General features: G+C 34.9%; 1 protein-coding gene across 1 annotated transcript in view; it reads right to left on the reverse strand.

Annotated features, from left to right (window-relative positions):
• Nucleotides 1-26,597, reverse strand: part of MALRD1 (MAM and LDL receptor class A domain containing 1) — a 1,015,998-nt gene that overhangs the window by 893,252 nt on the left and 96,149 nt on the right. Inside the window, exon 8 of the mRNA XM_007504899.2 lies at nt 19,035-19,189. Within this exon, the coding sequence (XP_007504961.2) occupies nt 19,035-19,189 (155 nt within the window). The remainder of the gene's footprint in view (nt 1-19,034; nt 19,190-26,597) is intronic.

The following is a 26,597-nucleotide window of genomic DNA, read 5'->3' on the forward strand; positions in this document are numbered from 1 at the left end:
GGAGGATTTATTTTTGTCTTTTCTATAGAACCAATAGTATATTGGTATGTATTAATGGCTCAGCATAAGTGATTGTTTTTATGTGCATAAAATCTTAATGAGGAATATTTCAACTTGAGGTAAATGCAATAGGTTGAGGTTAACCCAGAAAATAGAGTGCAGTTGCAGGTGCTGTTTTGCTGTTAGATAAGGTTGAAGGGAGGAGAGGTCCCATGGCATGTAGGATATTAGAAAGGGTGAGGAAGTAGACTTCATGGGCAGGAAAAAACAGAAAAGATCCAAGGAGAGGGTGGAAAAAAAAGTCACTGAAGGAAGTCTAGGATAGTCCTTAGAGAAAACACTTATATGAATGTCAGTGTCCTAGAACAAAGCCCCATTGGCCTCAGGCTAGTTTGGGCTCTTACCTTATTCTGAGTATGTTATGAGTAAAAATAAAATTTTGTGAACTGGTCCTACTAACCTAAACAGTGTTTATAATATTGTTTCTATAAGAAATGGTGTTCAGGGTTTCAAATAAACTTCCAAAGAACTTTTGAAACATGACACCAATCTCACCTGGGGATGTCATGATATGTGATTTTTAACATCTCCTTTTCCTGTTCTCTCTCAAAGTTCTTTGGGTCTCAAGCCACATGTATCTGAATGGATGTTGACTTTTCTGGGTACAAAATGTGTTTTATCCTAATTCTAACCCCAGCACATAACACAGAATCTGCCATAGAGAAAACACTGAATAAAGACTTGCTCATTTATTGCTTCTAGATTAAGCCAAAGATTATTGACCTATAATGGATCAGATCCAAAATATTCACTAGAACTCCATGTTTTTAGCCATTATAACAAAGATGATACAGCATTTGAGAAAATAATCATGTCTTCCTTTTAATCTTCTCTTAGAAAATGTCAGTCACTTTGACTTGCCCATGTATTACACCTCCTGTGAGAAAGACTGACTCTGATGTTCAAAGATGCTTACCTCTTTGTTCTGTCATTTCCCATCATGCATCATGTCTGTGAAAATGAACTAAATGGCATCAAAATCACTCAGCCTGAGCCCTGGGATTCCTTCTTTTTCTACCTTTATTATGAGCCAAGAAACTATATTTGAACATGACATTGAGATTCAAATCAAATTCTACATCATGTGCATTTTCTTCAGGAACTTGTAAGCATTTATCTCCAGAGCAACCTTACCCACCCAAGTATTTTCCCTTTGTTTTGTTCATTTCATTCCTCCCAAAGAGTTCCCCCATACTTATCTATTTCCCTCTTCTTTGTTGTCTGAATCCTCTACCTTGAATTTCAAATTCTAAATATATAAGAAGATACTCTACTTATATTGTCATGTATATTCAGATACATTACAGAAAGAAAAAAGAAATAAGCATTTATTATGCACCTAAAATGTGCCAGACCTTTACTAAATATATTACAATTCTTATTTGACTCTAACAACAAATGTAGGAGGTTGGTGCTATTATCACTCCCTTACAGTTGAAAATTGAAGGCAATCAGAGGCTAAAAGAGTTGCTCAGAATCACACAGTCCAGTCAGTGTTTTTTTTTTTATTATGTTTGAATGCAATTCATTCTGATTCCAGTCCTAGAATTCATAGTCTATCTACTATGTCACCTAACAAAAAAAAAAGTCAGGATTGAAAAAGACTCCCAGGAAGAGAGGAGTGTCAGATTTGTTGTCAGATCATCTGTTTGAATTCTGGTTCACCATTTACTAGCAGTGTGACTTTGCTCATTAATTTCCCTGGGTCTCCACTGATTCAGATAGGATCACCTAATCCCTATGGATTTATTAAGCATCATCTCTAGGTGAGAAATTGGGACAGAAAGAAATATATTATCCATTTGAAATGGTGTCGAAGGTCCTCTCCCACTCTAAATCTCTGATCCCATCATCTGTAACATTCACACAGTTGTGAGTACACTCACTGCTCAACATGATGAACAATATAGTATCACTGCAGAGTTTTAAATGGTAGCCAAGCATTTGTGATTTCATCGGCATTAAAAACTCACTCGATCCAAACAGCTCTCTTATTACTAGAAAGGAGAACTATATAAAAAGGGATTTCTTTGTGAATATATACAAAGGACATGCACAGTAATTTCTGGAGGAAGGGTATCTGCAATTGGGGATGTGCAGAAATCAGGACAGAACTGAATTTTGAAGGAAGGAAGAGATTTCTCTGAGACACTCCAGTCATAAAGTACTGCATAAGAGAGGGAATGTGGCACATAGAGAAGAATATAGGAGGCTTCTTAAGGCATTGGGGTTGACTCTTCCTGGGGTCACAAGGTTAACGAATATCAGAGACAGGACTTGAGTTGTCCTTGGAATTTGTGCCATGCTGGGGGGGAAAAAGAACTTTTACCGTCTTTTTTAGAATAAATACTAAGCATTGGTTCCAAGTCAGAAGAGTGGTAAGGGCTAGGTTGGAGTTAAGTGATTTGTCCAGGATCACACAACTAGGAAGTGTCTGAGGTCAAATTTGAACCCACGACCTCTCTTCTCTATCCCTGACTCTACCCTCTGAGCCACCTCCCTGACACTGACCATGTTGCCTCTTAACAAAAATAATCAGCTATATGCTGATGAGTTCTCTTGATTGGTGAGTGAATGCAAAATCACCTAATCTAATCTATTTATCTAACCCAGACCCATTCTACCCTTCATACTTTCCCAACTGTCCTGCTATTGCCACTAACATATTGAACCTCCAGAAATCATGATCTAAGTTCCCAGAGCAGTCAAGCCACCCAGTTTCAGGAGTAGTTCCTTATTGCTGAGTTTCTCTTCATTGATATGTATCAATTCTCTTAGCTTACTATATTTATAAAGCCCTATTCCAGACTATATTTCATATCTGATTCAGAGGGGCAATATTTTTTAAATTTAATTTAATTTTGTATTTCTGGTTAGCATTTATTTTTATTTATTTTATTTATTTTTTATTTTTTAGATTTTTGGAAATTTTTATTCAATTGGTTAATTTAGAATATTTTTCCATGGTTACATGATTCATGTTCTTTCCCTCCCTTCTTCTCTCCCCCCTCCCATAGGCAATGAACAATTCCACTGGGTTTTACATGTATCATTGTTCAAAACCTATTTCCATATTATTGATATTTGTACCGGGGTGATTGTTTAGTCTACATCCCCAATCATATGTGATCAAGCAGTTGTTTTTCTACTGTTTCTACTCCCACAGTTCTTTCTCTGAATGTGGATAGCATCTTTCTCATAAGTCCCTCAGAATTGTACTGGATCATTGCATGGCTACTAGTAAAGAAGTCCATTACATTTGATTGTGCCACAGTGTATCTGTCTCTGGTTACAATGTTCTCCTGGTTCTGCTCCTTGCACTCTGCATCAATTCCTGGATGTTGTTCAAGTTCACATGGAATTCCTCCAATTCATCATTCCTTATAGCACAATAGTATTCCATCATCAACAGATACCACAATTTGTTTAGCCATTCCCCAACCGGAAGGCATCCCCCCAGAGAGGCAATCTTGTCATCTACCCTGACAGCATATATTCCCTTTATCAAGCTTTCTACCTCTAACTATGAATACAGTTAACAAATCAATACTAAAATTTTTTTATGAAAAGGTTCTGCTGATTACCTGGAACATTCTCCCTCATTTCTGTTTCCTAATTTCCCTTGATTCCTTCAAGTTTAATCTAAAGTCTCACTTTCTACAATAAACCTTTCCTAGTCTTCCTTCACCTTAGTCTCTTCCCTTCGAGGTCACCTCTAGTTTAAATTTCATATGTTTTGTTTCTGCATAGAAATTTTATGTTGTCTCCCTTATTAGATCTCCCTGAGCTATGGACTATTTTTATTGGGGGGGGGGGGGAATGGGGTTCTTGTTCTTTTAATTCCCCCTGCTTAGAACAATATATAGCACATTGTAAGTGTTTAATAAATGCATGTTGACTTGACATCAATTCACCATCCCTGTAACTCCTCAGGCCACTACACCCTTTCCTAGACTCCATTTCTCTGTTTGTTCTCTCATCTTATTAAAATGCTCCTTGAAGGCATGAATTGAATTATGTTCTCTTTACATAATCAGAACCCAGCCTAGAATCAACTACCAATATATTTTGTATTATTCAGTCTTTTTCAGTCTTATCCAACTCTTTGTGACTACATTTGGGGTTTTCTTGGCAAAAATATTAGAGTGGTTTGCAATTTCCTTTGCCAGCTTATTTGAAAGATGAAGAAACAAAGGCAAACAGGATTAAGTGACTTGTCTAGGGTCACACACTAGTAAGGGACTAAATCTGGATTTGCACTCAGTTCCAACTCCAGGCTTGACACTCTACTTTCTGCACTACCTAACTGCCCTAGAATAATACAAAGTCAGTGCTTACTAAATGCTTTTATGAATTATATATTATGTTATGATTACTAAGTGCTTTGCACAGTGTCTGGCAAACAGTAGTCATTTAACAAATGTATGTTGATTTGCAAAGTATTATCATATCACTATCTAAAAATGGTCATTTACTATTATTGCACATATTCAAAACCACTTAATGCTAAAAGTTTGACTGTTCATTTCATAGACCCATATAAGCACACTAAATTAATGTTCTGTCCAAGTTTCCACTAATGAGTACTACAGGCAGCTAGTTGGGTAGTGGATAGATCTCTAGACCTGGAATCAGTAAGCCCTAGTTCAAATTTGACTTACTAGCTGTGTGATCCTGGATTAATCACTTAACCATCTATCTCAATTTCTTCATCTATAAAATGGGAACAATAATGGTATCTACTTTCAAGGGTTGTCAAGCGAAAATTTAAAAAAGCAATATTAATAAAATATTTTATAAACCTTACATCATTATATAAAGGCTAGTTTATGAAGCTTTATGAGGACGACAAGGTCTGAGACACAACCTCACGTTTCCTGACTTAGATTACCTGGTTGCTATTTCTGTTTAGCAGTACTGTGCCAAAGTAAACTGGAGATAGAGTTAGGTGAGTCATTCATTTTTCTTTCTATTATATTTTCTCTTCAACTTATATTATTCGACATTGAAGATATCAGCAGCACCAGCCATAGATGCTTTTAGTATGACTGTTGTGGCAAGTAGCATTCATCAGTTTCCCCCACTTCCATTTTCCGGGAGTAATTTAGAGCAAATGGTCTCTTTTTGCACAATGACTAATGGACTCAGTAAGCTCCATTTGAAGAGGAGTGATGACATTTACATTTTCCCCACAATTTTATCAAAGCCCTTTCCATACTAAATGGCTATTCAAGACCCAAACTTAATGGCATATTATGAATGAGATCTAGATTTTCCAAACATTCTTTTCTGTCCTGATGACAAGAATCATAAAATAAAAATCGCCGTAAGCCCCCTCCTTCTGCAACAATAACAAAAAAAAAAAAGAAATAGATTTCTATTCTCTTTCTGTGCCCTGCTTTCAGACTTGTACCTATGTAACCTCAATGGGTGGCACAGAAAAATTGAATACCTACCTAAAAAAAAACATTTCAACTGATGCTCTACTTTTTATTAGTTGTAAAAATTCCTTTTTGCCTTCCTAGAATAAGACAGATAGAACTAGTCTAATCTCCAAGGAAAACATTCCCCTAAAAATATTCTTTTTTGCCTTCCTTTTTTCTTACTTTTTTTCCTTTTTGTTCCCAATCTGACCTCCTCATTTCAACCAAGGACAAGAAAGCTAAAACAAGAGCTTCCACTCAATTCGTATGAATCCTATCTAGTACAGGATAATAGCGCTAACTTTGGTGAAGCCCTATGTGAAGATTGAATTTAGCTCTCTACTGATTATAACAATAAAGGTATTTAGCTCTTCTTTGATTGTGAAGATTGAATTGTAATCCTCTATTTGTTGATTTAATCCCCAGAAATGTAAGTACAGTACTTGAAGTTGAGTGGGAAGATCTGCCCATGCTAGATCTGATCTCCAAGGGTGTAAATCTCCACTTAATCATGAGGTGGGAAGTCTGTGACCATGTGTGGGATAGTGGGGTAACAAATAAGAATCAACTAATCGCCTTCTGGGCAGTCCTAGAGTAGAGTGTCTGCTGTGATTGGTAGACGTAGACGTGAAATTTAGGGGAGGTGACACAAGAGAAAAAGATCATTAAAAAGGGGACCAGAGGCCAGAAGAGGATATTTGATATTCAATTCGAGATTCAATGAGATGGAAGAACACTGACTCGGAATAAAGACTGGAGGACAGACACTTGAGGAGAGACTGGAAGAGGAATTCGACCCTGGAGGAACTCCTGCAGGAGACCTCAGACTGCTTTCTTTTTAGAATGTAACTTTTGGTGAGTGAAAGGCTGACTTAGGGACCCCGCCTTCCTGGAGTCATGAAGCCTCCAGGAAAGACCCACCATCTTGAGATTTTTTTTTTCCCCTTGGCTAGGGCTTAGAATTTCTAACTGATATCAGAGGATGCCAGAGCTTGCTTTCTCTCTCTCTCTCTCTCTCTCTCTCTCTCTCTCTCTCTCTCTCTCTCTCTCTCTCTCTCTCTCTCTGTCTTTGTCTCTGTCTCTGTCTCTCTGTCTCTCTGTCTCTCTCTCTGTCTCTGTCTGTCTCTCTCTCTCTCTCTCTGTGTCTCTCTGTCTCTCTCCCCTTTTCTCTCTTCCTTAATATCTTTTCTCTATTATAAATAAACTACTATAATTTTGGGATTTAGAAGTTAAATTGCTGGTGATCACCTATATAAATATTCAGAGTCCAACCACAATTAAATTTATCATCTAATTACAAAAAAAGTTGATCTTTTTTTCCCCCACTATAAAATTAAAGGTAAATTTTATTACTGCAAATTCCAGACATTTAAATACAGAAAAGAGGGATACTTTAAGGGGGGAAAAACAGAAAAAATCAATCAATAAAAAATTTTGCACACCCAGAAATCTATGTCTCAGAATGGTGTGAGTGAGGATAGAGACAGGTCACTAGAGCTACAACACCAAGGTAGAAGAGCAAGTTGACCTTAGACTCTGACCTGGCTAAGGTGAATAATTTGCTTTGGGAGGTGACCCTCCCTAGAGAACTTGAAGCAAAATGTGGATGATTGTGCCTCTGGGATGTTATAGAAAGAATTCTTTAAAAAAAACAACTCTTACTTTTAATCTTAGATTAAATATTTTATATTGCTCCTAAAGCAGAAGAATGGAGATTAAGTGATTTTCCCAATGGTACACAGCTAGGAAGTATCTGAGGCCACATTTGAATCCAAGGTCTTCCTATCTCAAAGTCTGGCTTTCTATCCATTAAACTACCTAGCTTCCCCTATAGGGTGTATTCTTGTTCAAATACTGACTTATTAGGTGACCCCATAAGGCCACTCCAATGTTGAAATTGAGTAACATGGAACCAAAAATGATATGTCTCATAGTCAAAGTCATATTACTTTGCCTAAAATGCCACCAATTCCATTTTGTATTGTACTCTTCAGCAAACCATCTCCATCCTTTTGGGAACATTTAAGCATGCGCCCCCAACCTAGCACAAAATGGAAGTGATGAAAGGTCAATGAAGCTTAGAGGTTCCATGAAGAGGAGACATAGGAAGCAATCCCTGACATTCCACCAACACCCAGAAAGTAAGCCTCAGTACCTTCACAGGTAAAATAGGCATCATATTCCATTCAGTATTAAAGGAAGCATGGCATGTCAAACTAGACATGACATTTCCAAAAATATTTTTACTCATTCAAAATATTTTTTTAAATAACTCATATTGAGAGTCTAAATGGAAAGGAACTATTGGTATGAATAATTCTGATGCAGATAACAGAATAGATCTCAAAGAATATATTTCAAAGGATCCTTCTAAGACAGAAATTAACATCCATATATCTAGATAATGGTCATTGCTTTCCCAGTATACATTTTGATTCTTTAACCTAATGATTCTTTAAACCTAAGTTTTGTAGATTTGATATTATTTTCAAAGTAATCCAGCATCAATTAAACTGCTATTTGTTGACCTCTATAGGATCAAGGAAGAATAATTCATTCTTTTTTTATTCTCCATTGAATGCCTAGAATGAGATTCTACCCAGTAAGTTCTCAGCAAATGCTATTATTGAATTAAAATGAATTTAAATTGGCTCACAAGTTTATAATTCTCATTCCTCTAAAACCATTGACTTAGGATTACTACCACACAAAGCAAAAGTACCCTGCCTCTCAAAAGCTCCTATTTCTCCCTGTAGCTCTTATATCTATCCTATTCAATTCTTCGACTCTTTAGGATGTTTCTGCCTTTGCTTTTACTACTTCCTCTATCCCTTCCCTTTCCTCCCCTCTCTTTCCTTTCCTATTCATTGTATCCTCTAGAACTCTCTCCCACCTAATCTTTCTCTTCATTCTCAATCTCTTCTGTTCAATCGTTTTCCCCATTCATAGCCTCAAAATAGTCCTTTACTTTTCTCTCTCCCTTACTCCCAGAGCCATTCAAGTTTTGCTGATTATGCTTCTATATTTCTCCCCATTTATTTTCTATCTATTCACATATCCAATAATTATTTTTAGCCACCTACCTCTCACCAGTACTATTGTAATAGATCAGTTGATATAATGTATATATACATATATATATATATGTGTGTGTGTGTGTGTGTGTATGTGTATATATTTTTCCTTGTACTATACTTACTGATATACATGTTCTACCTCTCCATATAGAATTGAAGTTCATGAGTATACTTTTCAGTTTTTCCATTATAATCCAATCCTCAACATAGTATTGTGCATGTAATAAGTATTTAATAAATATTGCTTGCTTGCTGAATCAAAAAGCATCAGCCTATTTTTGTTCCATCCATAGCAGTCTTTTTCTTTTGCCTTAAGAATTTTTCAGTTGTTCTCTATCTTTCCTATTATATTTTCCTGCTTCATAATTTCCCTGTACCATTATGAGGATATTTCTTCTATTCTTATTTTACTGACTGAAAGCTTAATTCCATTTCCATAAGTGAATTTTCAGGAGAGAGAGTTTTCTGTGAGATATTTTCAGAAGAAAAGACATTGTGAAGATTAAATTTAACTCTCTCCTAATTGTGAAAATGAAAATAATTAACTCTTCCCTGATTATGAAGATTAAATTGTTACCTCTGCCTATTTTTAGACTTAATAACCAAAAGTGTAAACACCCTACTTAAAAGTTGAGTAGGAAGATCTTCCCATTTTTAGATTTAATCACCAAAGGTGTAAACACAATATTCACACTTGAGTGGGGGAGGTCTGTGACCCACATGTGCCATAGTGGGTGATGAATCAGAATCGACTGACTGCCTCCTGGGCAGTCCTAAAGCAGGGCTTCAACTGTGATTGGTAGACGTAGAATTGGGGGAAGGCACAGGAAGTGACATAAGAGAAAGTGTCTTTAAAAGGGTGTGACAACTTCTTTAGTGCAGCTCTACTGGCAGTTCTTCATTCTTTGAAGTGGAGGCTGGTGAAGAATGTGCTGACTGGACCTGAGACCTGTTCCTGATGAGGCTGAATCTCTTCCTTTGAACTGGCACATGGTGAGTGAAAAGCTGACTCTTAACTGCTGAATTTTCTGAAAAAAATTAACCTCAGGAGAGACTTGCCTTTTCCTTTCTCTGATTTTCTCATTTCACTCTTTATGCATTTTGTAAATAAATTATAAATAAATCTCCTTGGAATAAATTAAATTCCTGGTGACCACACTCTTAGATAATCCAGTCCAACCCTTTTAAAATAACCCCCCCCTTACAACAGAGTGACATTAAAAGCCTAATTTAAATTTAATCTAGTACTCTTCTCATTCTCTAATTTTCTTCCTTATAGGGAACATGGTAGACATTAAACAATGCCAAGGGTATACTTTGGAAATAAACATTTATAACAAGATCTGACCTGAAATTCACCCATAAACATAAACAGTTGTCTTTGTCAGTGTGTTCCAGAACTAGAGAGATTACTAGCTCAATGGGGCAACAATGAAGTATCTAAGACCCATTGATCTTTACCTCACAGCAAGTACAGTCAACAAAGGTGCCATCTGTTTTGACTGGTGATGTGGACAACTGCCCTTTGGAAAGAACTGGATGAAGACCAAAAGCTGCTAAAAATCTGGGCCAACTATAAAACATTTTAATCCAGTATATGAGCTTGTATTCTTTTTTCTAGTCCACATATGATAGAACTTTTTGGAGATAAAGAAAATACTTCTGGTAACTGTTTGAGTAGGAGACAACAAATGAGCCAAATAATGCAATACAATAACAAAAAAAGTGAGTAGAGAAATATTCTTATACAGGAAAATCATCTTCCAGAAAAAAAGAATATATAGCAAAGTAACTGACAAAATTAGTTAGTAAATAAAATATTAAAATGAAAGAGAATAAAAGTAAGATCTTGAAGGTCTTTGAAAGGAGAAAACAATATACAACCACTATCCCAGAATAAAAAATAAGGCAATTATAAGAACCTCCAGAATGGTTAATAAATTCAGTAAGATAAACAATAACTAGTACATAGTGTCTTTATTATTTTTTGATGATACAAAGATATGTTATCTATAAAGGAAGAAATTAAATAAGTAAAGGAATATAAAAGGAACTTGAGATAATCAGAGGAGGATCTTAATAAATCAATGAAATGGAACAGACCAAATAAAAGACAAAAAATATAAAAATGGAGGACAAAATGATTAAATAACAGCAGAAGATTGGAGATATCTACAAGTGAAATTATCTAAAAATTCTTAATCTTCCAGGAAAATGTGAATGATGAATCTGAACTTCTGATTTCAAGAAACCATATTATAAAATTTCCAGAGAATACTGGAAATAGGGTAAAGTGAAACATATCATCCATAAAATACTATCAGAAAGGAACCTCAAATTAAACCTCAAAAATGTGTTTAGACCAAAGCTATCTCAAATTTCAAGTATTTTATTTAGAAAACTTAAGAGCACAAAACCCCAAAATCATAATAATAAGTGGTTTAAGAAATGAAGAAAGACACAATAAAACATCATTGTTTCAATGTGTTGTTAACAAGCAGCAAAAAAACCCAGAAAATGCATTGAAGAATAGCATTAAAACAATAGAAAATAAATATTTGGTAGTTGATGTGCTGAAATAAGTTCAGAATTTATATACAAACACAAGTAAAACATATTTTTTATGAAAAATAAAGACAAACCATTAAATAAGTGTTCAATGTTTGTAAGAAAACTATAGTAATATAATAAAAATACCAAAATTACTCAGATTAATGCATAATTTCATTGCTGTCCAAATAACATCTAACATCAGGATAATTTATTGGATTATGCAGAATTAGATATGCTAGAAATAAACAATAATACAAGTAAAAAAAATTTTAAATGGAACTAAGATGAAATATTACTCCTAAATTTCAAATTATATTAAAGAAGCAAAAGTTATCAAATGGACCAGAAAAAAAGAAAAATTATTCAGTGAAATCTATTCTATACAGGAGACACTGTCAAACATATAACATACTATTTGATACATTCAAAACAAATTGTTGAGAAAGGAATAGGTTATTTCATATTAATGTCTGGGAACACTGAGCAGTTAACTGGTAAAAAAAAAAGTATGTTTAGAACCATATCTAATACTATACACCACAATAAATTGAAAATGAGTTAATTGCCAAATATAAAAAAGGATAATGGTAAAGAATCATCTTTCAAAACCATGACAAATAAAAACAATTCTGCCAGAAAAAAATGAAAAGATAAAAATGTAAAGATCAATGCCAAAATGTTCAAGGCATCAACATATCTCCAAAATTTAAGCAAATGACAACATTTTTAAAACTTTAAAGAACTATCTTAAAACCACCAAGTATATTTCTTATGATCACAGTTCTGGAAGTAACCAGAAGTCAACTAGTCCAACCCTCTTAAATTATAAGCAAAGAAACCAACCTGTAGATAGGCCAAAGACTTCCCCAAGGACATTCAGAAAACAAGGAACTGAATTTCTATTCTATTCTAGCCTCAATCATCTAACATTACTTTTTATCTGTTTGGGTATTTTGTTTTGTTTTGTTTTTTTATTCTGCATTGCTATGTCATACTGACAAAGATGACAAAAAAATAATAAAATTCAGGGAAGAAAAGCACCTCAAGTGCCAGTACAACCATGAATACGTTCAATTTATTTGGAAAGTAATACAGCATTATATGGTTAAGGAATAACATAATTTAGAAACTAGAACATACATTTTGATCCCAAAACCCTAGTATTAGATTTATACCTCTAAGGAGGTTACTGACAGGAAGAAAAGTAATAGCTGAGCAAAAATATTTACATAAACATTATCCGTTAAAGCACAAAGCTAGAAATAAACTAAGTGCCCCAAAACTGGAGAATGACTGAATAGTATTATATGAATGTAATAAAATATAATTACAACATAAAGTTAAAAGGAAAGGAGGAATATCAACAAATTGGAAAGATACATGATGTGATGGAGAATAAAGAAAGCATACTTGAAAGAATGATACACATAGTGACTAATATTAAACAGATAAAGATAATGTGAAAAAACCTCCAAACATGAAGACAAACATCACATATAGGACTGATATCATCTTTTTTAAATTAAAGCTCACCATCTTCCTATTTTAAACTCCTTTTAAGTTACAAAAGAATGTAGTTTCGTGTATAGTCAACTGTGATATTATGTTATTTTTCTTAACCATTTCAGGGAAAATTTTTTTTGTTTTTTATTTCTGCATTTAGGTTTTGTTTTCTTATTTGTCCTTCCCTTAATGAGAGCTACTAATTTATTGCAAACATTCAGAATGACAAAAATTAATTTATCTTTAACTGGAGACAAAATCTTTTGTAAAAATATGGATAAAAAAATTAAGGACAATTTAAAATGTTCAAGAAACTCCTGAAGGTTAGGGATAGTAGAGGAGAAGGATGAAGTGGAGAAAAAGATAAAAATTCACCAGGTCCCAGAATAGCAGTAAACTTTGTCTACACAGGCCAATCCTTAAACAGGTCAATGAACCAGAAAGAGCTCTAACTGGTCCTGACTAGATTTGGTTCAGTAAAATGGAATCTCTCTCCTGCAATTAGCTGATAGCTAGCCTGACACTTATCAATACCGCCTATCTTGAATGATTTCTACATCCCATGACACTTCAATTCCCATTTCTATCCAGGACAATAGTTCACAATAAAAGCCAAAGTGAAAAGGGGCTACATTCAAAATAAAATTTGGCAATGAAAGACATCCAGTTGACAATCTATGAAGACATGGATTGGGCTAATAATTGGAATATTTTTATAACTTTGTGTTTTTGGCCCAGAGCCATGAATTTGTTGATATTTGGAACTCCCAATGAAGAAAGTACCAAAATTTATAGTTTTACAGTAGTGCCTGGAACACTGAGATTAAGTGATTTCTCTGGGGTCACATAACCAGTATGTGTCAAAGCTAAAACTTAACTCAGATCTTCCAGACTCTGAGACCTGCTTTCCATCCCCAACACCACATTGCCTATTTATAGTCATGCCCACTTAGAGTAAAATGCACTTAAATTTCATGATGGCCTTAGAGTTCAATTTACAGTTGGCTTAATCTGCTTGTCTACATACAAGAGGTATAGTAACTGGGAAAATGGAAGTCTAATGCTTTTCCTTTCAAATTTGTGATATATGATGGTATTGCATAAGTCTTTGACTTAAATGGGATCATAGCAGTGAATTATTCCATTCTGATTAAGAAACAGTTCACAGTTCTTTCTTTATATCTAAAGTATAATAATTACAATGGAGAAAGGGACTTGTAACACTTCTTATGTCACGGACATCTTTAGCAATATAGTAAAAACTATAAACCTCTTCTCAAAACCATGTTTTTAAATGTACCAAATTTATTTTGTAAAAAGGGAATTTCAAAAAATAGCTATCAATTTTTAAAATCCTTACTTTTCATATCAGAATAAATACTATCTGTTGGTTCTGAGGCAGAAGAATTTTAAGGTCTAGGAATTGGGGGTTAAGTGATTTGCCTAGGGTCAGACAGTGAGAAAATATCTGTGCTCAAATTTGAACCAAGGACCTCTCATTCCTAGGTCTAGCAATCTATCCTCTAAGCCACCTACCTCCTGAAATAGTTACCAATTTTTTTTAAGTAGGTACAAGGACACCAAGTTAAGAAACTGAATCAGAACAACAAAAAGGGCAAGACATTCTGCAAAAACAGAAAAAATAATCAGAATGAACTGAAGAAAAAATATCAAGAAATATATTCTATCATTTGCATCAAATTGTCTCCATTTTGTTCATTGGCTATGTCCCATCTGGTAAACATTTTCTTCTTTCCTATTAAGATGGGAGACACAATGGAGCCAAAACATGCCTATTTTTATGGTGACTACAGCTGAAGTCGAGTTCCACAAACCACTAGAATTGCTATATTTAAAGTTTCATCATTACCAAGTAATTCAAAATTCCATCTCATATAGACACGCATGTGTGTCCATACATACAGACAAATGCTCAAGTCCAGACTCTGAGTTTATTCTTCCTCATTTTCCCATGCATAAAGAGAATAAAACATACCAATAATTCATCTACATCTCCCAAGATTCTCACTTTATGATTCCCCAAATCTATCGTACTCATTCAAAAACTTCTTGACCTCCCATCTCATATATCCATCCAAAGGCTGGATCTCCTTATTACCACTTCAAATGTACTTGATCACCAGTGGCAAAGCAAGACACTGATTCACTTTAATTAGCTTTGGCACACTGATGATTAAGAATTTTGAACTATTTTTTCTGACATAGTTCTTTTTTTATTTTATTTAGTCAATTTAGAAAGGATTTTGAACTATTGAACATACTGTTTTCCTATAGAATTTTCTACCTTTATACTAGTTTACACTTAAATTTTTAAAAAACAGTATTTAGTTGGTGCTGAAAAAAACAGATTTAAATAATCAATTGGAAATATGATAAAAAGGAAAGGAGATCAAGAATATGAAATAAAGGAATTTTACAGTATTTTTACTTTAATATGTTTGCCCAAAGGGAAAGACTAATCAACTACTTGGTCTTAGAAAGAATAACAAAGATTCTCTAACATTCTTGTTACAATATTGTGGTAATATCCTAACCAATAACCTAGGCATTATTTTATTGAGTGAGGATCTGTAGACAAAGTATAAAGGGGAATTCTTTCCCTTCTTATTTTTTACCCCAAACAAAGAGAAATAAAGGGGTATAGAATACCCAGAAAAATTACTATGCCATGTGATGACAGGGAAAAGAAGAATATGGTCTATTTTTATATAACATTTAAAATATATTCTGGAAACAGCTTTTGTATTCTTAGTGTTTAGGGTGATGGTGCAGCTAAGTAGGTGTTTAATAAATGCTTACTTTGACTTCATTCTGTATTTTAGCCAATCAGCTAATAAGAAAAAAAAATCAGTGCTGGGCTAATATTCTACTCCACCTCCTCCTCTTGAAATTACTTTGCATATAAGGCCATTGAAAGGAAGAATTATTTTGTTTTTGTCTTTATATTCCTAGCATTTATCATAGTTCCTGACATGTAGTAGGTAATTAATTAATACTTTTTGAAAAATTGTATGAATAGGATTGAGCTAAAATGAGCCCAAAATTATTGGGCTGCTAGGTGGTGCTAAAGAGCTCTGCTAGAGTGAGGAAGTAATGATTTCAAATCTAGTCTCAGATACTTAATGGCTGCGTGATTCTGGATAAGTCACTTAACCTCTTTCCTTTAGTTTCCTCATTTGTAAAACAGGAATAATAACAGCATCTCCCTCCCAGGATTTGGGGGAGGATCAAAAAGATATGTAAAGAGGTTAAAATATCGCCTGCCACATGGAAATTATCATATGAATATTTGTTTTTGCTATTATTATTATCAGCTAAAAAGTCAGCCAGTCAATCAACTTGCATTTATTAATTATTTACTATGGACTAGACACTCTCCCAGCCCTCAAGAAGCTCATAGTCAAATGGGGAAGGAATATATATATTTTTTTAAATGAAAAACCCATGTACAAGTAATATTTAGAGAGAGTTAGCTGGGAAGTCATCTGAAAGGAGAAGGAACTAATAGCAGGAGACCATCTAATTCAATGTCTTCATTTTAAAAATGATGGAAATGAGGTCCACCTGGGTTAAACAACTTGCCCAAGGGTTACCCAGGTTGTCAGAGATGGAACCAGAATTAAAATCAAACTTCCCATGTGAAATCTTGTTCTCTTATTACTAACTACCTCCATTTCTTTTTTTTTCTTTGCTCTATAAAGCCTAAATTTTTACTTTGAAAACTGAATATATAATTATGTAGGGAAAGGTCAGAACTGAAATGCAAGTGGCACAGAGGAGTAGAACTACACTGGCATCTACTTACTTATCCTGCTCCACCCATCCTCACACCTGTCCAGCTCAATTCCAACTCAGAGTTATGTTTCTAGAAGAAAGAAGGAAATCTTTCTAGTGCTAAGCATTCAAACCCAAGTTAGGTTTGGAGATGTCCTGGGGCCCTCTATGCAAAGCCTCCTCTGCCCCTCCATTTCATTTTGACTCTTCTCCCCTCCCAAAGTTGTCATCAGAGATGTTCCCCTTGACTTCTCCTTATCTACATTGTACTCCCTAGACCCCTCACTTGTTACAGAGTATAGCCACATAAATTATAAAGTCTTAAACTGTAAAAGCAGGAATGGCTCTTTCTGATAAAACCCATTATCACCATTTCCTGGTGCTGATAACAAGTGTAGTTTGGCTTTGATACATGCTTTAAGACAGCAAGAGAAAAATGTTGCCATAGTTTCAACTTCATGCTTTGATCAAATATCCAACTTTTGTTCTTGCCATTGATCTCTGGGGACCTTTGATGTCATCTGGAAAGTCACGGTGGATTTATTGAATGCTTTTTTCCCTCACCCCTGGATCAAAAGGTAGAGTGACATTGGTCCTTTCCCCATCTGCCCTTCTACCTGACCTGAAAAACCAAATCTCTACCACTCCTTCCAACATGCCCTTGGCTGCACTCCATGACTTCCCTCAGCATCTCCACCTGGCTGAGCATCAAACAGCAGGTCTGGTATGGCTACATCTGAGCAGCTCCTGATGTCCTATTGACAATCAAGGACGGGCCACAGAAGTCAAGGGAAAGAACTGGACCCAAGAGCTGCTTAGGTTCAATGGTGTAAAAGCACAGAAGAAAAAAAGGACTAGATTTGTCCAAATCTGATCTTTTTGATCTTTCTTCCAGCCTTCTTCTTTAACTACCTCATCAGTTTCCCCACAGTGTCCTCAATTTTAAGTGCAATTACTAAATTCAAAATGACTTTCATTTACAGATACTACAGCAAGCAACCAACATTCATCACCTATTATCCTTGTATCTAATATGACAAATTAAATTCTGAAATATTATCTCACAGTAATTAATTACAGATAAATCATTTCTAATAAGCATAAGGGTCAGGTTTAAAGTGTGTGAAGTTCATCAGATTAGACATTTAGAGTCTGAGGCTCAGACTTCATAATTTTCCCAAAGTTACACAGAAGTAAGTAGCAGAATTTGGATTCAAACACAATGTACTTGACTCCAAATCCAGTTTTTTTTTTCATGATGTTCTTAAAAGTTTGGGGATGGAGGGGATCTAGATGGATGGCTCAGTAGATTGAGAGCCAGATGTAGAAATGGTAGGTTCTGAGTTCAAATCTGACCTCAGATACCTTCTAACTGTGTGACCCTAGGCAAGTTATTGTACCTGCATTCACTAGCCCTTACTGCTTTTCTACCTTGGAACCAACAGTCAGCATTGATTCTAAGATGGAACATAAGGATCTTAAAAATAGTTTTTATGAGTGGTTCAAATCTGGTCTAACACATTTCCTAGTTATGTGACCCCAAGTTACTTTAACCCCATTCGTTAGCCCTTACTGTTCTTCTACCTTGGAACCAAAAGGCATCGTTGATTCTAAATGGAATTTAAAGATCTAAAAAAAGTTCATGAGTAGTTCAAATTTGGCCTTGTACACTTATTAACTGTATTACCATAAATAAGTGACTCCTTTCCCTTCTGTTTTAGATTTGATACTAAGAAAGAAGATAAGTTTTTTTTTTAATTTATGACCTATTCCTATCAAGTTATTGCATTTCAGTGTCTCTTGAAGCATTTTTCCTAGTTCTTTTCTGTTCTAAAATTTAAAATATCAAGTCACAGTAAAACAAAGGATGTCTACATAGCGATATAGTATGATCGTGTAACCACATATGTGTACCCATATGTTTCATGTAAATCCATCAGCACGTTCTATTTTGCTGAGAAGTTCCCCATGAATGAGTAGTGAGCACAATATGAAAATCTCTGGCACCCCACTCCCTTTTTAGCTTCCTTCTGTTTATCACCTTTCCCTATTATGTTGTGTGCTCCTTGAGGGCAGGGGCTGTCTTTCCTTAATTATATCAACAATATTAACACATAGGAGACCCAATAAATATTTACTGACTATCAACATTAGTGGATGGATTGGAGGAACTGGAAGAACATCACACACGAAAAGATAAGACTTCTGAGGAGATGAGGGGTGTAGTCTACTATCATAAATGATGACAAAGATGACTCTAAAGCACAGAATCAGGACCAAGTTGTCTGTGTTTGGCTCAATTTAAAGAAATATATTGAAATTATTAAAGTTATTCACAAGCAGTATGGGTTATCTCATAAGACAATAAGTTCATCATAATTAGAAGTCAATGATGGAGCTTAGATGACCACTTGTCAGAGATACTGGAATTTGGGTTCTTATTTGGCTATATTGTCTGTTGGGCTGTTATTCAGCTGGTCTAGATGGCTAATCTCTGAAATTCCTTGTATCTGTAAATAGCCATACTTTGTAGTAAAAAAAAAAAATTTTAAGTAGATGAACATATTGCTAAGAACAGGAATTTATTGCTCTATTGAATCTAAAAATGAACATCTCTCCTTACCTTATCATTATATAGTCCCACAGTCAGAATACTATCCGCCATAGAATAATAAAATCGAAGATGACAAGACTTTCCAAAGCACTGGCACTTGGAGCTATTAAGATAAGCACTTCTGGAAAATGTGTCATTATCAGCTCCCACCCACATATAGTGACCTAAAAAGAAAAAAGGGGGAAATGTAGCATTTTATACATTTAATTACTTTTTTAAACAAAACTAATACATTTCTAAACTTTTCATAAAGTGGTACCAAAACAGAAATGCTTTCCCTTAAGAGTATGAAATAGCCAATCAATGGAAACAAACAAAATTATAGCATGCTTCTCTGGCACATTGGAACCTCTAGTTCCCCAATTCCCCCATGGCGTAGTCTATTTCCAGTGCCACTTCCCTCCTTTCAAATCCTAACCTTAAAGTTAACCATTTCAATAATGTATGATCTTCCAACTTTGTGTCTTTCAGAGTATCATCAAACTTGGACCACTTTCTACTATCAACCTCCATTCTGTGTAATTAGAACCTGCTCCCCTGCACTTCAATTCCTAGCATCCCACTTTCCTTCTCACATTATGTGCTGATGTAAAGAGGATATAAATTTTGCATAGCACTGCCTATCCTCCTCTCTTCCCTTGACTGTGTTTTGTGGAGGTGGTATGAAGTAAGTGGCAGAAGAATTTACTCACATAGTCTTATTTTTGTTGGATAATTAGGTTTTTATTCCTTCTACTTCAAGTGATTATTAAAAACTTTATAAATTAATACTTGGAGTTACTGAACATTAATTTAAATCTTACAATTCCCATGTCAAACTACCAACAAGAGAAGATATGAGTTGAAGAAGGAAATGGAAAATTGTTCCAGTACTTCAAACTGAATCATCAGTTGGACCCAACTGAAATGACTAATCAACATGCTTTGCAACATACAATCACTTCAAAGAGTCAACTAGGGAATAGAGATTCTTCCAGTTTCCATTGGGGTGGGCTTTCTAGACATTGTGCCATGATGATTCTCAAAGCCAACAGTAAACACTTAATTTTGTAAATACAATGGCTCCTTCTTAGTGCTCAACCTCTTTGACATTTCTGCAATATTTGACACAGTTATCTATACAGTCCTTACTGATACTCTTGCTGGCCTCCAGTAATATTACTCTGGTTCTTCTATCTGCTTGATCACTCTTCCACAGTGTCTTTAACCATTTAATCTCAGGCTTTTTGATCCTTTAGTTTTGAAGCCTTCCAAGGTTCTGTATTTAACCCTTTTCTCTCTTTATGCTATATTCCTAAGAGATTTCATTCCTTCCCAGGGTTTCAACTAGTGTTTTTGTTCAGATGATTCTGAATCACCCAGATTCCAGACATTCAGTTGAAGTTCTCCCTTTATCTCCAGGCTCACATTTTTAACTGTCTAAACAAAGTTTCTACTAATGGATTACTCATCAGTAACTCACACTCAGTACATAAAAGATTGATCTCAGCAGCAGCAGCATCTTCTTACCAAACCTGTCTATCTTCCCAACTTCTCTATTTCTATTGATGGTAACAATGTCTTTCCAATCATCAAAGTTTTAAATCTCATAATAACCTTTGACATATTTCTCTTTATGCTTTACTTCCAATCAATTTCTACTTCCTCAGGATGTCCTCTTGATGATATCTCTCTAATGTTTCTCTCCATTTATACTGGCACCATTTTAGTCCATCTTTTTTAAATGAACCATTATAATAGCCCTGCTAAATGGCTTGTCTGACATCAGTCACAAGTTTATGAATCATCCTGCTGCAAAAATAATCTCTCTAATGCACAGATCTGAGCAGCTAGGTGACACAGTGGATAGAGCTCCATACCTGGAGTTGGGAAAACCTTAGTTAAATTCCAGCCTCTCACACTTAATAGCTGTGTGATCCTAGGCAAGTCACTTAACCCTGTTTTCCTCAATTTCCCTATCCATAAAATGAACTAGAAAAGGAAATGCCAAACCACTCTAGTATCTTTGGCCAAGAAAACCTTCAATAAGGTCACAAAAAATCAGAAATGACTAAAATGACTGAACAATAAAACACACAGATCTCATCATAACATAATACAATAGAAAGAACATTGGTTCTGGAATCAGAGATACTATGTTTAAATATTGACTCACATCCTTACTATTTAGCTGACATTGGCCATCATTTCATTTTTCTAGCCCTCAATTTCCACATCTTTAAAATTAGGACTCTATGACTTTGTCCTCACTGGCTCTAAATGTGTGATTCTATAATCATTCTCCTGATCATATTGCTTTCTTGCCCAAAAGTCTGCTCTGTGTCGCCTACAGTAAAGATTGGAAATTACTGAACCTCACATTCAATGCCCTCTACAATTTTACTTCATCCTACTTTTTGAAGTTTATTTTACTTTTCTACCTTTTACAGATTCTATATTACAGTGAAATTGTTTTACTATTCTCATCTTATTTTATAGTCTCCTGCCTTCATCTACGTCTTTAGGCCTTTTCCTCTAAAGTAGAACACCGTACATTTTTGCTTGTTTATATTCTCAGGACATATATCATGTGCTGTTTCTCCCATGAAACTCTTCCTAGCCCTTACTTACTAGATGAAAGGGACTTCTTTCCCCCAAATTATCAAATTTCTTATAAATCTTGTCTAGACCCTATTTTCCAATTATCCCACTCATCCTACACTATACTTACCAACATGAGCATCTTATCCTATGAGATTGCGACATAACTGAGGCCAAGTGTTGTTTGTATCCCCAATACTTTGCATATCATCAATCAATAAGCATTTATTAAACACTGACTGTGTACTAATCATTGTGCAAAACACTAGGAACTCGAAAACACAATCTCTCTCCTCTTAGAAAACTCAGAATCTAATGTTGGAGTTAGCAAGGAAACCAACCTTTATAGACAAGCTCTATCCAGTTTAAATGGGGAATAACTAAGAGAGAGAAGATACTAGAATAAAGCAAGATAAGGAAATGTTTCCTTTAGAAAATGAGATTTTATATGGGACTTAAGAGAAGCCAGGCAATCCACTAGGCAGATATGAGGAGGGAGAGAATTCCAAGCAAGGGGGGAAGCTTGAGAAAATGCCAAGAGATGGAATATTTTGTTCCTAAAGAACATTTGCTGAATTTAATGTAATCCTAGGGTAAAAAAAGGTCTTCCATAGTCATCCATATAACTTCCCTGAAGCATAAATCATCTCTGATAAAACAAATAACCCAAAGAGCAAGCATTTATTAAGAGCCTACTAGATATCAGACACTATGCTAAGATGATCCCTAAAGTAGTTTCTGATTTTAGTTCCATTCCATATACAGTTTATGAGTCAAAGCCTTCAGTGATACAAATTTTATATATATATGTATATTACATATACATATATTATATATATATATTCATTTTTAGTCATATGTACTCTACCAACTATGTAATCTTCTTATCGGTCTAAAGATAAACATTAATGAAGAGAAAAAATAATTAGAATTATTTTCATGTTAGAAAAATCTTCATCTCTCCTAGTACCCTACCATTTTTTGGCAGTCTTTCATCTTCAGTTATTCTCTAATCATTCTTGGGTTTGTTTATGTTTTGTTTCCCTGGAATTTACGGCTTCCTTCTCAATAGGTTTTCAGCTTTTATTGCTGGACATCTCTTTGATATAGGGCCAACTTTGATGTATATAACATGTGAATAGAAGAAGGCAGGGGGAAGAAAGCGTGCACATTTTGCAAAACGAGCTAAGAATTGGGCCTCATGAAATTTCAATTGTAAATTCTGTTTCATGGAACAAAATATTTACTACACATTGCCTTTCTATCTGAGATAGGAAACCATCCTGGACGTTTCTTGACTTACCATACACCAAGAAGACCTGAGAGAGAAGTTTTCAACTCAATGTACCAAAACTCAAAAGGCTTTCATAGATGTTGTTTCATTTTTTGTTTGTTTTTACCAAATGCTTGGCAATTTCAATGCACTTACAAAAGCTATGAAGATTATAAGTACATTATATTAATCTTGTTTGAATTGGATAGGATAATCAGCAAAAATGCCACTGTCACTTAAATTAATCTTTACAGGGTTTTTAATTACTTTAGGAGAAAGATTATAAATTGAGTCACCAGAAAGGTTAAAAAACTTGTTTTCATCAAGAGTCTGTTGTAATAAAGCATATGGTTATTTTGGTAATCTTTGTCACTTCACTCATATCTTGAAATGATTTTTAAGGGGAAAATCAAGCATGTAAAAACTAATTGAAATATAATAAAACCACTTCCGTATGTTTGATACTCATAAATCCAACATATTATACAAGAATCCTACATTAGTTTATTCACCAAACAAAGGTCCTATCCCTCCAGGTCTGATACTACCACAATCTCTTATTTAACATGATTATATTTTATTTAACGTTACTCCTGCCAGATTGAATTCTATTATTGGAAATCTTGACTAGCTATTTTTATAGGTCTATTCCTTTTATTTTTTCAATTGCATCTAAAAAGAATTTTCAGCAATTGTTTTCTGATACTTTGTAATCTATATTCTCTCCCTCTTTTCCTTCCTTCCACCCTCTCAAGATGTTAAATGATCTGATATGTTATATCTGTGCTATCATGCAATACATATTTACATATTTCCCAGGCATATATTGCACATAAAAAAAATTCACAAAGGAAATAAAGTAAAAAATGGTATGCTTCTATCTGTGTTTAGGCTCCAATAGTTTATTCCATGACCTGCTATTTCCTACTTCTGTGTAGTCATGAAGACTTTTGAACTGAACATTCTTGCTTCTATTTTTCAGGATCCTGTTTTTTCTTCAAAGGACAGCTCAGGTGGCTATTCCTTCTTAAAAACTTCCCTTTTTAATATTAGCTAAAAATTGGTATTGCTGCAAATTATTAAATTTTATTACAGCATTTTAAGTGAATTTTTTTCTTTGTCCCCATGACACCTTCCTTGTTTTTTACTTGTCTGTGTAGATGCCACATCCTTCTCTGTAGGCTGTAAGCTACTTGAGCATAGGACGTGTGTCACCTACTTTTATATCACAGAACTGACCAGAATACCTTGGGCCTAATCAAAAGATGGTGAATTGAATTCTCCACTACTCCCCCATATATGTTTTTTTATAGTAAGTTCCTTGAGGTTAAGAATAGTCTTTGCTTTTGCTCATGTATTAGTATAATGCCTAGAACATAGCATATTCTCAATAAATGCTTTTTTTCCATTCACTCATTTAGTAATTGAGGAATCAGACTGCCTTAGTGCATTGAATTTAGAAATTCCTGGTTTTAAGTCCTGTTGCTTATTCTAAGGGGGTGACCATGGGAAACGCAGCTGCCAATTTGTATCAATGAAGGAATTTCCCATATACCAGGAATTCCCAGCAGCAATGACAATATGATTCAGATAACAATAACAGACCCAGGAATCATAAAAATAATTTTTTCCCATTTGGTTATGCTCAGGAAAGAAAAATCCATTCAGTCACATGTAAAAGATAGATAATCATATTTAAAGTTGAAAGGAACCTTGGCAGTCAGTGAGTCCAATGCCTTCATTTTAGAGACAAGGAAAGATAATGAGAAATGATGAGTGTCTTGCTCAGGAGCACACAGCTAATAGAATATCTGAGTCACAATTTAAACTCAGGACTGTCTGATTCCAAGACTAGGACAATAACCATTGCACCACCTACTTGCCAAATCAATGAAAAAAAAAAAACCTTAAGAAATAAAAGGAACTTTCATTGTTAATCTTAGAGTATGAGAACCAATGAGATACTTCCTTGAATCTCTTATCTTTTCAGTAGTCCCCAAAAGTACAAAAAGCTGAGAGAGAGGACTTAGTATACGCTATAGCTTTTAAATGAATTTGGAATCTATTTAGCCCAAATTCCATTTTAATCCTATCAGATATTTTAGCATACAGATGATACAAGTGATATATCCTCCACATATCGATGACTGCAAAATAATAGAAACTCAAATATAATAGCTATATTTTTTCTCTTTGTATATTTGTAAATTTATTTAGTCACTTTAGAATATTTTCCCATAGTTTCAAAAATCATGTTCACCCCCTTCCATAAGCAATGCACAATTCCACTGGGTTTTACATGTGTCCTTGATCAAAACCTTTTTCCACATTAGTGATGTTTTAATAGCTATATTTTTAAAAGAAGCTGGTGGTTTGAAATTATCATTTAATTCACTGTGCCAACTCATTCCCTTTCAGACCAGCAAAACTATAGGGGGTGCTTCCTTTGTTTGATATAAGATACAATTCTTCAGAGAAGGTAAAAATGAAACATAAAAGCAGATACTTTATCAAGAAAAAGGAGTTCCCTCAGACTTCTGGGTAAACATGGCAGCAGTCTAGAAGTAGTACTCTTCCTCTCCTCACCACCTACCAATATAGACTACTTCAAAAGGACAAAAAAAAACAAATTCATATGAATGAAGGGACTCTACAGTAGGATGCAGCATTGAAAGTACATGAGATTTGGGCATTTCCACACTATAAAGGGGTGAAATAGCTTCCACCAAAATGTGAGCTGATCAACCCTCCCCCACCTCACCTATGGAGGCAGAGGCAGAGCCAGCGCTCACTAGAATCAGTGAGTTAGCAAGGGGCACCTCCAGAGTGAGCAATGGGCACCTCTAGGTCCTTGACAGCTGATTAAAACCACCAAAGACCTACCCCTGAAAGCAGCTAGATCTGAGACCCCAGCAGGCTGAAGACCATAGAACTTGGGTGCCCACATGAAGATAGCTCAGAAAAGGGCAGTAAACAGTAGAAGCTATAGAGAATCAAGAAGTGGCCTCAGGCAAAAACCACACTCTTTAGCTCCATACACAGAGAGCCTCCCTTTCTCACTCAGACTTCTGACTGGAAAGGGAAGGAAAAGCCACCATAGTGATGGCAAGCAATGCCCAGAAAAAACAATTTCCCAACATGAAGAAAAACAAGAAGAAGGCTTTGACACTGGATAATTTTTAATGAAGGAAAAATTCAGACTATAGAGGAAATAGCAGATGAAGACATACAAATAAATGCATCCAAACTTTCAAAAAAATGGAAATTGGCCACAAGCTCTTGAAGAATTTAAATCAGAGATTATCAAAAGGATGGAAGAATTTTAGCAAGAAAATGGGAAATAATTGAAAAAGAAAGTAATAGTTTAAAAGACATGAACACCCAATTGGAGAAACAGCTGAAAGCCACAAAAAGCAGGATAGGCCAAACCAAAAATGGAAATCAAAAGATTATAGCAGAAAAATCAGTCCTTAAAGACCAGAAATGGGTAATTGGAAGCCAATGGTCTTGCAAAACAGCAAGAATTAATAAAGCAAAGTCAAAAGACTGACAAAATAGAAGAAAACATAAAATGTCTCACTGACAAGATGACAGATCAGGAAAAATGGTCTTGAAGAGACAATTTAAGAATCATTGGCCTATCTGAAAACTCAGAAATGAACAGAAATCTTGACATCATACTACAAGAAGAAATTATCCAAGAAAACTGCCCTGATATT

Source organism: Monodelphis domestica, chromosome 5, assembly GCF_027887165.1.
Source record: "Monodelphis domestica isolate mMonDom1 chromosome 5, mMonDom1.pri, whole genome shotgun sequence".
Taxonomy (NCBI): domain Eukaryota; kingdom Metazoa; phylum Chordata; class Mammalia; order Didelphimorphia; family Didelphidae; genus Monodelphis; species Monodelphis domestica.